The sequence below is a fragment of the Amblyomma mixtum genome, chromosome 5 (genome assembly GCF_055824585.1).
Source record: "Amblyomma mixtum isolate Tamu chromosome 5, ASM5582458v1, whole genome shotgun sequence".
In the NCBI taxonomy this organism is placed as follows: domain Eukaryota; kingdom Metazoa; phylum Arthropoda; class Arachnida; order Ixodida; family Ixodidae; genus Amblyomma; species Amblyomma mixtum.
Window position 1 is genome coordinate 168,029,401 of NC_143016.1, and position 15,272 is coordinate 168,044,672.

The 15,272-nt window shown below is 49.5% G+C and overlaps 1 protein-coding gene and 4 non-coding genes across 5 annotated transcripts; all 5 read left to right on the top strand.

The window, feature by feature from the left end:
- The first annotated feature begins 2,608 nt into the window (after positions 1-2,608).
- Positions 2,609-2,691, top strand: TRNAS-UGA (transfer RNA serine (anticodon UGA)). The gene has a single exon. It is a non-coding gene; the product is annotated as a tRNA-Ser (tRNA).
- Positions 2,692-3,721: 1,030 nt separating this feature from the next.
- Positions 3,722-6,218, top strand: LOC149344577 (uncharacterized). The gene is made up of 2 exons (XM_089542635.1): positions 3,722-4,306; positions 5,468-6,218. The coding sequence occupies exons 1-2, from the start codon at positions 4,116-4,118 to the stop codon at positions 6,216-6,218; spliced, it is 942 nt and encodes a 313-aa protein (XP_089398761.1). The 5' UTR covers positions 3,722-4,115.
- Positions 6,219-6,305: 87 nt separating this feature from the next.
- Positions 6,306-6,387, top strand: TRNAS-CGA (transfer RNA serine (anticodon CGA)). The gene has a single exon. It is a non-coding gene; the product is annotated as a tRNA-Ser (tRNA).
- A 78-nt stretch (positions 6,388-6,465) lies between these two features.
- TRNAS-CGA (transfer RNA serine (anticodon CGA)) lies at positions 6,466-6,547 on the top strand. The gene has a single exon. It is a non-coding gene; the product is annotated as a tRNA-Ser (tRNA).
- Positions 6,548-11,608: 5,061 nt separating this feature from the next.
- TRNAS-UGA (transfer RNA serine (anticodon UGA)) lies at positions 11,609-11,690 on the top strand. Its single transcript has one exon. It is a non-coding gene; the product is annotated as a tRNA-Ser (tRNA).
- The last annotated feature ends 3,582 nt before the right edge of the window (positions 11,691-15,272 follow it).

Consider the following 15,272-nt stretch of genomic DNA (forward strand, 5'->3'; position numbering starts at 1 on the left):
CGATGCCGGACGGAAACCTGAAGGAGCATAATCTTCTAGAAAAGAGGTGGAGGCGTCGAGTGATGGAGTAAGCTTGACGGCGCTCCAGGAAACCGAGCCAGCGACTCTGACCGAGGAGAACTTTGACCAGAGCGGCGTCCGCACGACCAGCGTCCCTGCCCCAGCGAAGCGGCCGCACGCCCAGCCCGGAGCCGAAGGAGACAAGGCGGAAGCCCCCAGCGTCGAGGAGCCGCCGGCAAAAACCACCCAAGGACGGCGGTCCTCCATCCGGCCACGACCAAATGTGTCAACGGAGAGGAGAGCCATCGACAAACCGCCCCCGCAGCCAGGCCTGGCACCAGCACCGGATGGCTCCGGTGTCAATGATGTCGTCTAGCCAAGCGCTAGACGCGAAGGGTAAGCACCATGTTCCCGGCCCCTTTCTTCTGCATGAAAATGGCTCATGCGTTCCCCATAAAAGTCGGTACACTTAATGTCAGGGGGCTGGCAAGCAAGAAGAAGCAGAGCCAGGTGTACCGGCTTTTAACTGAGCATGACATTGACGTCCTGGCAGTGCAGGAAAAGAAAATTGACGGGGAAGAAGGGACCGGGAGCATGGTGCGACGTTTCACGTCTAGGATTTTTGCAGTAGCGGCCCACGCTGTAGGCACGTCTGCGGGTTGTCTCATTTTTGTAAAGAATGTACCGGGACTTGAGGTTCAGGCATATACGGCGTGTCCTTCGGGTCGATTTGTTTTGGTTGACTTCCTGTACAACAAAACATATTGGCGCATCATTTGTGTGTACGCCCCAAATGCGGTGGATGAAAGGACAGCCTTTTTTCAAAACGTACAAAGGTACTTCAGTTGTGAGAAATCCCTGATCGTCATGGGCGACTTCAATTGCGTCCTCGGAGGCTGTGACAAAACCAGTGCACGGGCATTTAGGGACAGAAGCACTGAGGTACTCTCAGAAATTATCGACACGTGCAACCTCGATGATGTGGCGGAATGTATAAAAGGCACGTGTTGTGTGAGGTTCACACTTTTTCAGCGCTCAAGCCATGCGCGGCTAGATCGCATTTATGTGTCGCCGGACGTTATTACAAAATGCAGTAGCTACAGTGTAGTACCGGTATCATTTTCTGATCATTGTTTAGTGCTGTGTGGGATAGGGACAAAGAAACGAGGAAATCAGTTTTCTTGGAAGATTTGGAAATTAAATAATCAGCTCATTACAGACATCTTTAGCAGGAAAGTAAACGAAGAAATCAGCAAATTAAAGCCGAGCGGGGAACTGAAAGTATGGCAGCATTGGGAACTTTGCAAACAACAAATAAAGATAGCAGCAATTGAAAGGTCAAGCTGTATACGACAAGAGGAGAGGCGTGAGGAGGATAATTTAAGATCCTTACTGGCTAAACTTCTCGAAAAAGAAAGCAAACAGCCAGGCAAATGGATGGACGACATAAGAAAAATAAAACACAAAATTGAACTCTTCGAGGAAGAACGCTATCGCGGTGCACTTGTGCGGGCTATGGCGCAAGATATAGCTGTTGGGGAGACACCTTCAAAACGAGCTCTAGGAATCGAAAAAACGCATGCTCAGCGAAACCACATTGAAAAGATTGAATGGGGTGGGACGTTATCTGGGGACAGCGGGCATATCCAGCAGGCATTTCTTGAATATTGTCAGGCGCTGTTTGCAAAGCAAGAAGTGGATGTGAGCGCATTCAAGGAAAAGTTTCTTGGTGCTTTACCGCGATTAGATGACGAACAGAAAGAAAGGTTGGAGCTGTCGATAACTGCGTCAGAGGTCGAGCAAGCTATAGAAAATTTGAACCTGGGAAGATCTCCTGGACCTGATGGGTTAAGCGGGGCTTTTTACAAAGCATATAAACACGAAATAGTGCCAGTACTGAGAGCAGTGTATAATGAAGCCTACAAAGTAAATGAATTGCCCCTTCTTATGGTAAATCCCATACAGTGCTAATTCCTAAATCCGACGAAGCAGAAAAGTTACAACAGGTCACAGCATATCGTCCTATCGCCCTCACAATCGTAGATTATAAAGTTTTCATGAAGATTTTAGCCCGTAGACTACAGTCAGTGATTCAAGATATAGTCGGTCCCCACCAGACGTGTGGGATCGAGGGACGTCTATTGTTTCCAATATTCATAGAGCGAGGTGTGTGCTGGAATGCTGTGATAACACAAATAGCTGTGTAGCCATCCTTTAGTTAGATCTTGAGGAGGCACTTGATTGTGTTTCGCACGATATCCTGTTCTGCATACTCGACCATGTAAATGTAGGGTCCATTATTGGCCAGGGAGTGGCCTTGGCGTACCGGAGCTGCACGACAAGATTAATTGTAAATAAGAGTTTGGGGGCCTCCATTAACCTGCAGCGTTCGGTGCGCCAGGGTTGTCCCCTCAGCCCTCTTCTATTCTGCATTTACATTGGAGCGTTGTGTTTAAATATCATGGAAAGTGAAAAAATTCGTGGCTTCCAGCTACAGGCGGCAGAAGTTAAGCTGCTGGCTTATGCGGATGATGAGGGTGTTGCATTTTGTTTTGCCTCCCGTCGCTTCGTTGAAGGGGAGACGACGATAGAGGGCGCCCTCCGTGTCGCAGTCGTGGCCGAGTGGTTAAGGTGATGGACTTGAAATCCATTGGGGTCTCCCCCGCACAGGTTCGAATCCTGTCGACTGCGCAAAAGGGTGTTGCATTTGGGTGTTGCATTTTGGGAGCAGTTATACGGGCACGGGCAGAAAAGCTTTGGGTTAGTGAAATGCCAACGAAGCGGGCACTAGCGGACGAAAAGAGCTACGCAGCGAAAAGTGATATCCAAGAGATAAGATTCGAAAATGCCCTCACCCGAGACAAGGAAATGATTAAAAGGGCGTTCGTTGAACACTACGGAGAATTATTTGGGTGCAGCAAAAAACTGGCAGAGGGTTTTGAAAGCTCGTTTTTGTCACTCATGCCAAAACTTGATGATGAAAGAAAATCAATTCTAGAGGTGCCAATTAGGGTCCAAGAAATTGAAAAAGCCATAGATGATCTTAGTCCGGGCAAGACGCCTGGTCCGGACGGTTTGGGTGCGGCTTTCTATAAGCGGTTCTGACAAGAAGTGGCAGAGGCGCTACACGCCGTTTTAATGGAGGCGTACGAAAAGAGAGAGCTGCCACCGTCTTTCCGACGAGCGCACATAGTCCTAATTCCAAAGAGTAATGATCGCGAGAAGCAGCAGTCGGTTTCGTCTTTCCGACCTATAACGTTAACGAATGTGGATTATAAAATCTATATGAAGGTGCTAGCCAGGAGATTGCAAACTGTCATCAAAGATATAGTGGGACCCCATCAGACTTGTGGCATCAAAGGAAGGACAATAACTACTAACATTCATATCATGAGGAGCATTTTAGAGTGTTGCAACGTTTTCTCAAGACGGGCAGCAGTGTTACAGGTTGATCTGGAAAAAGCTTTCGATCGCGTCCATCACGACACACTTTTCAGTATATTAGATTACGTAAACTTGGGCTCAGTGATTTCGGATGGTGTCAGAATGGCATATAAGGGGTGTTTCGCGAATATTGTAGTAAACAAAGAACTGACTGATTGTATCGAAATCCATTCCTCTGTCAGGCAAGGGTGTCCCTTATCCCCCTTACTATTTGCCATCTATTTGGAGCCGCTTTTTGAAGGTGTTGTACAATAAAAGGGTTAGAGGCTTCCAGCTAATGTCAAGAGAAGTGAAGGTGCTGTCATACGCTGATGATATTGCTATTATTTGCGAAGACAAAGAAAGAGTCAAGGAGGCCCTGAACGATGCCACATCATACTGCCGATGTACCGGCAGTGTTATAAACTGGAACAAATGCGTGGGTTTCTGGCAGGGGGCGTGGGAAGACACTCCATCCTAATTTGAAAATGTTCAGTGGTCAGATGCGCCTACAAAATACCTAGGCGTTCCACTTCAGCACTACAAGGATATGACGCAGTACTGGCAAGAAGAAACCGAGCAGGTCCGTTTGAAAACAACAAAATGGGGTGGCAGGGATTTTTCCCTTTTTTGCTCGCGCCACAGTGTGTAACCTTTTCATTGTCGCGAAAGTATGGTACGTGCTGCAGGCGATGTTTATGACAAGAATGTGTGTTCAGAAGCTGCACAGAGCGTTAGCTGTGTTTTTGTGGGGATCAACCTGGGAGTGCACGAGCCGCATAAACTTGTTTCGCTCAGTGCAGAACGGTGGGTTGGGTCTTGTGCATTTGTTCTTAAGGCAAGTTGTCTCGAGATTCATGTTCCTGCGTGACCAAAATGATCCCTTTTAAGGCGAAAGCCTTTAATGTCTCATCGTTGTAAGCAGCAGTTGTCGACAGAGAATGTCACGCTTTTCAGTTGGTCGAAACGGTCGTGACGTCACAGTGCGCCAATTTCAAACGGGGCCAATTGTACTTTGGCTAGTAACCATGCAACCAATTGAAGGGACCATATAGTGATGCTCCAAGTAAGTGCGACTGAGCTTAGTTAATTGCTTAATTACACAATTAGCCTAATTAACTTCTCTAGTCAGGCCATATAAATAAATAAAACCTAGTAAGAAATTGGTCGAGCTCGGGAATCGAACCCCGGTCTTCGGAGTGCGAGACGAACATGCTATCCACTCCGCCATGCCAGCTCGATGGTTTGGAATGAACAAAGGCACGTCTAGTGAATACGGTGTGTTCGCTCACTGCCATCCTCCTCCCTTCCCTTCCGGTGAGGTTTAGGTGTCCACCGAGATATGAGAGAGAAATACATTTCCTTTCCTCAAAAACCAATTTGCCGACGAGCGAGGCGTAGAACCGAATGGGCGATGGCGTTCTATGGACTCCCTGGCAGCGTTGCAAGACGCTCTCGCGTTCCACTCTTAGAGGCGAAGCTTAACATCTTAACCACACATCAGTGACCACACTTTAGGTCAAAAAAGTGCACCCCCCCCCCCTGAATTTTGACGGGTGTCCACCGAGTTATGTGAGACAGTTACTGCGTAATTTTCTTTCCTCAAATACAATTTTCATTTTCTTCATTACGGGCCATCTTCGTCTTTCTTCTTTCACTCCCACTTCCTCCGTTCCTCTACGGTGCGGTTCAGGTGTCCACCGAGATGACAGAGATTTACTGCGCCATTTCCTTTCCTCAAGAACCGTTGCGTTGAAACGGCAAGGCATCGCGCCGAACGGGTGGTGGCGTTCCGTGGACTCCCTGGCAGCGCTACAACACGCTGTCGCGTTCCATTCCTAAAGGCGAAGCTTAAGCGTAAGCTTAATTAGCAGTAATTAGTATTCAGGCATTAATCAGTAATTAACCATTAATTAGTGATTTGTCATCACTTAGTAATTAGTACTGAATTACATGTGACGCCACCAGTGCCACAGAAGCACTGAAAGTGGTGCGGAAAACGCTTTCGCCTCTACGCACTTCAGACAGTCAAAGTGCCCCCTGAATTTTTGAGGACAGTGATGCAGGTGCGGCTGCAAAACTTTTTACCCGAATTTCTGGTGTGTGCGCGCGGGTTTCATCGTGGAGGTGTGCATGGGTATCTGCGTGGAGTCGTTGGAGCTTTTCAAATTCTGAAAGCGCGTTTCTCGATGCAGTACCTTAGTGGAGTAAAACGTAGGCGGCTGTATATGGACCTCTCAGATATGATGTTACCAGTGCCAATTTATCGCATAATGAATGGTGAAGGTCAGGGTGGGGACGTTCTTAAAAGGGTTAAGAAGATGGCCGTGCGACCATCGGTGAAAACTTCCTTTTTCCACTTACATAGTGGCACACTCCCCGTGAAACCATGGTTGGAAGAGAAAGGGATATATGCCCCCAGGTCCACAAACTGTATGATATTCCGCAAGCCTGCAACTGTAGACCATATGTTCTTGGACTGTTGGGATGCGGTCTTTCTGTGGGACATCCTGCAAAGGACGTTAGAGAAAGACCTTCCAGTAACGCCGTATGGCATCCGTTTTTGGCCAGTTGTCAACGAAGATGGTGTACCGTATGATCTGTTCATGCTGTTAGTTCTGCATGGTGTATGGAAGACACGGATGGGTGTCCATCACGCAGATGAAAATCTGGCACCTGCTAGGGAGTATTTTGTTGAGAGTATTGCTTACCTGAGAGATGTGTATAAAGAACATGCCAACAAACCCGAATGGTTTGCTCTGCTGAATGAACTTGTTGCCCTGAAATGGTTTTAACCTACGAGTGCTGTCTTTGTTCAGATAGCACCTTTTAATTTGTTGTGTTTGATTTTCCTGTCTGGTCGGCAATAAAGAAAAAAAAAAGCAGTCGTGGCCGAGTGGTTAAGGCGATGGACTCGAAATTCATTGGGGTCTCCCCGCACAGGTTCTAATCCTGTCGACTGCGCAAAAGGGTGTTGCATTTTGTTTTGCCTCCCCTCGCTTCGTTGAAAGGGAGATGACGAAAGAGGGTGCCCTCCGTGTCGCAGTCGTGGCCGAGTGGTTAAGGCGATGGACTCGAAATCCATTGGGGTCTCCCCGCACAGGTTCGAATCCTGTCGACTGCGCAAAAGGGTGTTGCATTTTGTTTTGCCTCCCCTCGCTTCGTTGAAGGGGAGATGACGAGAGAGGGCGCCCTCCGTGTCGCAGTCGTGACCGAGTGGTATTCTACTTCCGGCCACCGAGTGTGACGGACGCAGGATCATGAGCTCCAGCGGAGCGGCGATAGCGGCCCTTTCCAGCCGCGGAAACAGGCTCGAGGACAACGAAGATAGCGAGTTCCAGATTATTCTGCCAACTTTGCCCACCGGACGCGTTATTTTTAACACGCTTTTTTTGCACGGCGATGTGCGGGTTAGGCCATACAGGGTCGAGGATTTCCGCGACGCCCTTGCCAATGTTGGTGCGCTCCCCGACGTTTTGGCGTTGGGGGCGTATCAGATCAACCATGTGTGGGCTGTCACGTTAACCAGCACAGAAGCAACAAAGAAGCTGGCGGCGTTCAAGGACCTGGAAGTTAAAGGTCGCCGCTGCCTCATCATCGATCCCGAAGACCAACAAATGAAGCTGCGACTCCACTGGATGTTGCACGGCGTGGCAAATGATGACATCCGGACGGCCTTTGCTGCTTTTGGGAATGTGACCGAAGTGACCCGGGAGAGGTGGCGAGTTCAAGGCGTCAAGGAGAAGGGGTCCACCACGAGGACGGTGCTCCTGAAATTGAAGCCGGGCATCAAGGTAGATGATTTACCGCACCAGCTGCGAGTCGCCGGGGAATTAGCCCTTGTCGTGGTGCCTGGGCGGGCGATGCAGTGCTTGCGCTGTCGAGGCACGGGACACGTCCGCCGCGAATGTAAGGTGCCCCGATGTTCAAAATGTAGGCGCTACGGACATGAGGAGGATGACTGTGTGCTCACGTACGCTTCGGCCGCGGGACCTGGAACGAGGGAGCGGTCGTCGGAGCTCACTATGGACGTAGTCGAGGCAGGGGAGGCGGCAAAGGGAACCGGAGAAGCGCGTACGCAGGCACGGGAGACAGACTCGTCGGGGGACTCCGCACGAAACATCAATGCCGCCAGCGATGCGGGGGGGAGTGACGCTACACCTGACCTCTTTAGGTCAGACGAAGAGACGTCACCTCAGCCAGCAGACGACATGGAGCAGGATAACGGTGAGGAGCACCCGTACACCAGCGGTACTCGTTTGCCAAGCGTCACAGCCCCAGCCAAGCGACCCCACACACAGACCGATCTCGAAGGTGACAAGGCAGCAGCCCCCGGTGTCGACGAGCCGCCAGCAAAAACAGTCCAATCCCGGCGGTCCGCACTACGTCCGCGGCCAAACCTTTCTTCGGAGAGGCGTGCAGCGGATAAAGCGCTCCCGCTGCCAGTTCAGCCGCTCGCTCCAGACGGAGGCGGTTCCAACAACGGCGTCTAGCCGCGCGCTAGACGAGGAAGGTAAGCACCATGCTTTCGGTCTTTTCACCCTTTATGAAAATGGCGCCTGAAACCCCTTTGAGAGTAGCCACGTTAAATGTCAGGGGATTTGCAGGAAAAAATAAGCACTGCCTGCTAAGAGACCATGATATCGACGTGCTTGCCGTACAAGAAACAAAGGTTGATGGGGAGGAAGAGACCGGGAGCATGGTGCAGCGTTTCACGGCTAGATTTTACGCCATTGTGAGCCACGCGGTAGGGACATCGGGTGGGTGTGCCTTGCTTGTCAAAAAGCTGCCTGGACTGATTGTACAGGCTCACCACTCATTTCTCAGGACGGTGTGTTGTAGCCACTTTTGCATATTCCAATGCTGAGTGGCGCATTCTTTGTGTGTATGCTCCTAACATTGTTGAGGAGAGAACAGTGTTTTTCGAGAATGTTATGCAGCAGTTAATTACGGAGAGGCAGGTAGTAATGCTGGGCGATTTCAACTGTGTACTGAATGCTCGGGACAAAACCAGCACACGCGGCTTCAGAGACAAGAGTACTGATGTGTTGTGCCAGCCAACAAGCGAGTGGAATATGGAAGATGTGGCCGAGTACCTGGGGGGAGCGCGTGCCGTACAGTACACACACTTCCAAGGTTCGAGCCACGCGCGCCTTGACAGAATTTACGTGTCGCTGGATTTGATTCCCGTATGCAATGAATACCAAGTTGTGCCCATGACATTCACGGATCACTGCTTAGTGAAATGCGTATTCGGCACCAAAAAACGAAGGAATGCATTTAGCTGGGAGTTATGGAAATTTAACGACAAAGTGCTCAGTGATGAGACCTTTAGACGGGTTTTACTGAATGAACTCATTAAAGTAAGGCCGGGCACATTGTACTAAATCTGGACGCAATGGGAGATGCGCAAAGAACAGATTGAAATAAAAGCCATTGATAGGTCCAGTTGCCTGCGGTACCAGGAGAAAATTAAAGAAACCCAGCTAAAGGCTTTGCTGGAAAAACTGCATGAGCAAGAATGTAAGGCACCCGGCAAATGGATAGAAGATATTAGGAAAATAAAAGAACAGCTAGCGTTGATGGAAGAAGACAGATACCGAGGAGCGTAAGTGCGGGCAAGGGCGGAAAGTTGGGACATGGGCGAGACGCCCTCGAAAAGAGCACTGGCATTGGAAAAGGCGCATGCAGAGAAAAATCACATTGATAAGATTGAATGGGGCGGCATGCTATCGTCAGATGACGAACATATCAGACAAGGCTTCTTCCAGTATTATCAGCAGCTTTTTAACAAACGGAAGGTCGACATAAACGCGTTCAAAGAAAAGTTTCTCATCGCTATGCCACGACGAGACGAGGACACGAAGGAAAGATTGGAGATCCCAATCACAGAACTCGAGGTCGAAAAAGCAATCGATAGTTTAAATATGGGAAAGTCGCCTGGGCCAGATGGCCTAAGTGCAGCCTTCTATAAGGGGTTTAAGAACGAAATAGCGCCAATATTGACTGCGTTGTTCCAAGAAGCTTACGAAATAAACAGATTGCCGCTGTCATACGGGTTATCTCACACTATTCTAATTCCAAAGACAAATAACGAGGAAAAGCTCCAGCAGGTCACAGCTTACAGGCCAATTTCCTTGTCTAATGTCGATTATAAAATATTAATGAAAGTGCTAGCAAGGAGACTGCAGTCAGTAATTCAGGATATTGTTGGCCCTCATCAAACGTGCGGTATAAAGGGGAGATCAATTATGACGAACATACACACGGCAAGATCGGTTCTGGAGTGTTGTGATCTGACTAATGAATGTGTGGCCATCCTCCAACTAGACCTCGAAAAAGCATTTGACTGTGTAGCCCACGAAATTTTGCTCAGTATTCTGGACCACGCGAATGTAGGTTCCGTAATTCGAGAGGCGTGGCCATGGCGTACCGCGGCTGCACTACGAGATTAATTATAAACAATAGTCTGGGGGCCCCCATTCGGGTACAACGCTCGGTACGCCAGGGCTGCCCCCTCAGTCCACTTTTGTTTGCCATTTACATAGAGGCACTATGTTTGAACATTATTAAGAACGAGGCTGTTCAAGGTTTTAGGTTGCAGGCAGCTGAAGTCAAGTTGCTTGCGTACGCGGATGACCTAGCGGTGTTTGCTGTGAATCAGCAGAGCATACGGGAGGCTGTTGTGTCTGTTGCCAGTTTCAGGAAGGCAACCGGAAGTAAAGTGAACTGGGCAAAGTGCCAGGGACTTTGGCATGGGGGTTGGCCATCAACCCCAGACCTTTTTGGAAATGTGACTTGGGTAACTATCCCCCCAAAATACCTTGGAGTGCCACTAAACTGCTATCGGGACAGTGATGCATATTGGAAAGAACAAGTGAACGAACTACGGGAAAAATCAGATAGATGGAAGGGGGCACATTTGTCAATCTTTGCGAGAGCGACGGTGTGTAATTTGTTCTTTTAAAGCAAACTGTGGTACGTCATGCAAGTGTTGCACTGTTCCCGGGCAAATGTACAGAAGATACATCGCATTTTAGCTGTTTTTGTTTGGTCATCGACCTGGGAACGGTGCCGACGGACGAATTTGTTTAGACGTGTGAAAGATGGTGGCCTTGGGCTAGGACATCTGTTTCTGCGCCAGCTTGTAAACAGGTTTTTCTTTTTTCGAGATGTGCGTGACCCTTTTTTGAGAACTATGTGTCAACTAAGGTTGACCCGTGTTTTGCCTGATTTTGTTGTGGGAACAAATTATTTTTCCGGAAGAACTTTAGGTTACTTCAGAGAAGTTGTTGATAGCGTTAAATTTCGTGTTGTGCGTTTTTCGAGAGAATATTTATGTGACGTGAAGCGGAAAAAGCTATACGCAGATCTGTGTGATGTTGTTTTTCCAGTGCCCATGTACAGAGCTTTGTACGATGGAGGCCACGGAGGGGATGTTCTGAAAAGAGTAAAAAGAATGCAAGTACAGCCAGGAACCAAAACTTTCTTCTTCAAGTTACATACAGAAACACTATCAGTTAAAAGGTTTTTAGAGGGAAGGGGTTTATTCCTACCGTGGGGGTCGCATTGCCTAATCTGCAAGTGTCCCGAAGCAATAGACCATGTGTTTCTTCACTGTTGGGAGGGGGTGTTTTTTTGGGACGTTTTGCAACGAACAATTAAAAGAGAGCTGCCGCTTCATGCCTACGGGATCAGATATTTAACAATTGAAAACCAGGACGGGTTCCCGTTTGATCAGGTAATGCTCTGGGGCCTCCATAGTATATGGCGCTCCAGAATGGCGGGGTATTACTGCGATTCGGACGCGAGACCACCCCGCATGTATTTTCGGGAAAATGTACGTAGATTTGTGGAAGTAATGAAACTACAAGCATGTGTACCCGATTGGCTACCCAGGATGGAAAATTTCACTCTGTTGAGAGAATTGACAAGGCCTGCCAGGAAGATCTGGCAGGTTGCTGGTTTTCAAAGTTTTTGTGTATAGTTTTTGTGTTGTTTTCTTGAAGGCAATGAAGAAAATAAAAAGTCGTGGCCGAGTGGTTAAGGAGATGGACTCGAAATTCATTGGGGTCTCCCCGCACAGGTTCGAATCCTGTCGACTGCGCAAAAGGGTGTGGCATTTTGTTTTGCCTCCCCTCGCTTCGTTGAAGGGGAGATGACGAGAGAGGGCGCCCTCCGTGTCGCAGTCGTGGCCGAGTGGTTAAGGCGATGGACTTGAAATCCATTGGGGTTTCCCCGCACAGGTTCGAATCCTGTCGACTGCGCAAAAGGGTGTAGCATTTTGTTTTGCCTCCACTCGCTTCGTTGAAGGGGAGATGACGACAGAGGGCGCCATCCGTGTCGCAGTCGTGGCCGAGTGGTTCATTCTGCTTCCGGCAGCCGAGCTGAACGGATCGCAGGGTCATGGGCTCCACCGGAGCGGCGATAGCGGCCTTTGACGGCCGCGGAAACAGGATCGATGACTGCGATGATAAGGATTACCAGATTATTTTGCCGACACTGCCAACAGGACGTGTTGTTTTCAACACCGTTTTTCTTCACGGCGATGTGCGATCGAGACCGTTCCGAGTCGAGGACTTCCGTGACGCCCTGGCCGAGACCGGTACGCTCCCCGACGTGGTCGCGTTGGGGGCGTACCAAATCAACCATGTGTGGGCGGTTACCCTGCGGAGCACGGAGGCAGCTAAGAAGTTGCTCGCCTTCAATGAACTGCAAGTCAAGAAACGCCGCTGCCTCATCATCGACCCCGAAGACCAGCAGGTAAAGCAGCGGCAACACTGAATGCTTCACAGTGTGGCCGACGACGACATCCGGACGGCATTCGCGGCGTTTGGCAAAGTGACCGACTTTACGCGCGAGCGGTGGCGGATATAAGGCGTCAATGACAAGAGCTCAACGACAAGAACTGTCCTATTGAAGTTGAAGCCCGGCTTGAAAGTGGAAGACCTGCCACACCAGGTACGCGTCGCCGGAGAGTTGGTTCTTGTCGTGGCGCCTGGGCGTCCAATGCAGTGCTTGCGCTGCCATGGTACGGGCCACGTGCGGCGTGAATGCAAGGTTCCCGCTGTACGAAATGTAGGCGGTACGGCCACGCGGAAAACGAGTGTGTCCGCACTTACGCGCTGGCTACGGGCGGTGCATCGAAAGACGACTCCGCGGAACTTCTCATGGATGTAGTCGAGGCCGAAGAATCCGCGAAAGGCATAGAGGAACCCGAAAAGCAAGCAGGCTCGACGGGCTCTTCGGGACCCTCCAGCAGCGACGCCGGACGCAAACCTGAAGGGGCGGAACCTTCTAGAAAGGAGACGGAGGCGTCAAGTGATGAAGTAAGCGTGCCGGCGCTCCCAGAAACCGAGCCAGCGACTCTGACCGAGGAGAACCTTGACCAGAGCGGCGCCCGCACGACCAGCGTCCCTGCCTCAGCGAAGCGGCCACACGCCCAGACCGGAACCGAAGGAGACAAGGCAGAAGCCCCCAGCGTCGAGGAGCCGCCGGCAAAAACGACCCAAGGACCGCGGTCGTCCATCCGGCCACTACCAAATGTGTCGACGGAGAGAAGAGCCCTCGACAAGACGCCCCCGCAGCCAGGGCTGGCACCAGCACCGGATGGCTCCGGTGTCAATGATGTCGTCTAGCCAAGCGCTAGACGCGAAGGGTAAGCACCATGTTCCCGGCCTCTTTCTTCTGCATGAAAATGGCTCATGCGTTCCCCATAAAAGTCGGTACACTTAATGTCAGGGGACTGGCATGCAAGAAGAAGCAGAGGCAGGTGTACCGCCTTTTAAATGAGCATGACATTGACGTCCTGGCATTGCAGGAAACAAAAATTGACGGGGAAGAAGAGACCGGGAGCATGGTGCGACGTTTCACGTCTAGGTTTTCTGCAGTAGCGGCCCACGCTGTAGGCACGTCTGCGGGTTGTCTCATTTTTGTAAAGAATGTACCGGGACTTGAGGTTCAGGCATATACGGCGTGTCCATAGGATCGATTTGTTTTGGTTGACTTCCTGTACAACAAAACATATTGGCGCATCATTTGTGTGTACGCCCCAAATGCGGTGGATGAGACGACAGCCTTTTTTCAAAACGTACAAAGGTACTTCAGTTGTGAGAAATCCCTGATCGTCATGGGCGACTTCAATTGCGTCCTCAGAGGCTGTGACAAAACCAGTGCACGGGCGTTTAGGGACAGAAGCTCTGAGGTACTCTCAGAAATTATAGACACGTGCAACCTCGATGATGTGGTCGAATGTTTAGAACGCACGCGTTGTGTGAGGTTCACACATTTTCAGCGGTCAAGCCATGGGCGGCTAGATCGCATTTATGTGTCGCCGGACGTTATTACAAAATGCAGTAGCTACTGTGTAGTACCGGTATCATTTTCTGATCATTGCTTAGTGCTGTGTGGGATAGGGACAAAGAAACGAGGAAATCAGTTTTCTTGGGAGATGTGGAAATTAAATAATCAGCTCATTACAGACATCTTTAGCAGGAAAGTAAACGAAGAAATCAGCAAATTAAAGCCGAGCGGGGAACTGAAAGTATGGCAGCAGTGGGAACTTTGCAAACAACAAATAAAGATAGCAGGAATTGAAAGGTCAAGCTGTATACGACAAGAGAAGAGGCGTGAGGAGGAAAATTTCAGATCCTTACTGGCTAAACTTCTCGAAAAAGAAAGCGAACAGCCAGGCAAATGGATGGACGACATAAGAAAAATAAAACACAAAATTGAACTCTTCGAGGAAGAACGCTATCGCGGTGCACTTGTGCGGGCTATGGCGCAAGATATAGCTGTTGGGGAGACACCTTCAAAACGAGCTCTAGGAATCGAAAAAACGCATGCTCAGCGAAACCACATTGAAAAGATTGAATGGGGTGGGACGTTATCTGGGGACAGCGGGCATATCCAGCAGGCATTTCTTGAATATTATCAGGCGCTGTTTGCAAAGCAAGAAGTGGATGTGAGCGCATTCAAGGAAAAGTTTCTTGGTGCTTTACCGCGATTAGATGACGAACAGAAAGAAAGGCTGGAGCTGTCGATAACTGCGTCAGAGGTCGAGCAAGCTATAGAAAATTTGAACCTGGGAAGATCTGGACCTGATGGGTTAAGCGCAGCTTTTTACAAAGCATATAAACACGAAACAGTGCCAGTACTGACAGCAGAGTATAATGAAGCCTACAAAGCAAATGAATTGCCCCCGTCTTATGGTAAATCCCATACAGTGCTAATTCCTAAATCCGACGAAGCAGAAAAGTTACACCAGGTCACAGCATAACGTCCTATCACCCTCAGAAACGTAGATTATAAAGTTTTCATGAAGATTTTAGCCCGTAGACTACAGTCAGTAATTCAAGATATAGTCGGTCCCCACCAGACGTGTGGGATCAAGGGACGCTGTATTGTTTCCAATATTCATAGAGCGAGGTGTGTGCTGGAATGCTGTGATAACACAAATAGCTGTGTAGCCATCCTTCAGTTAGATCTTGAGAAGGCATTTGATTGTGTTTCGCACGATATCCTGTTCTGCATACTCGACCATGTAAATGTAGGGTCCATTATTGGCGAGGCAGTGGCCTTGGCGTACCGGAGCTGCACGACAAGATTAATTGCAAAACAAGAGTTTGGGGGCCCCCATTAGCCTGCAGCGTTCGGTGCGCCAGGGTTGTCCCCTCAGCCCTCTTCTATTCTGCATTTACATTGAAGCGTTGTGTTTGAATATCATGGAAAGTGAAAAAATTCGTGGCTTCCAGCTACAGGCGGCAGAAGTTAAGCTGCTGGCTTATGCGGATGATGTCGCGGTGTTCACAGTGAACCGGGAAGGTGTAACCGAGGCCGTGGCATGCGTA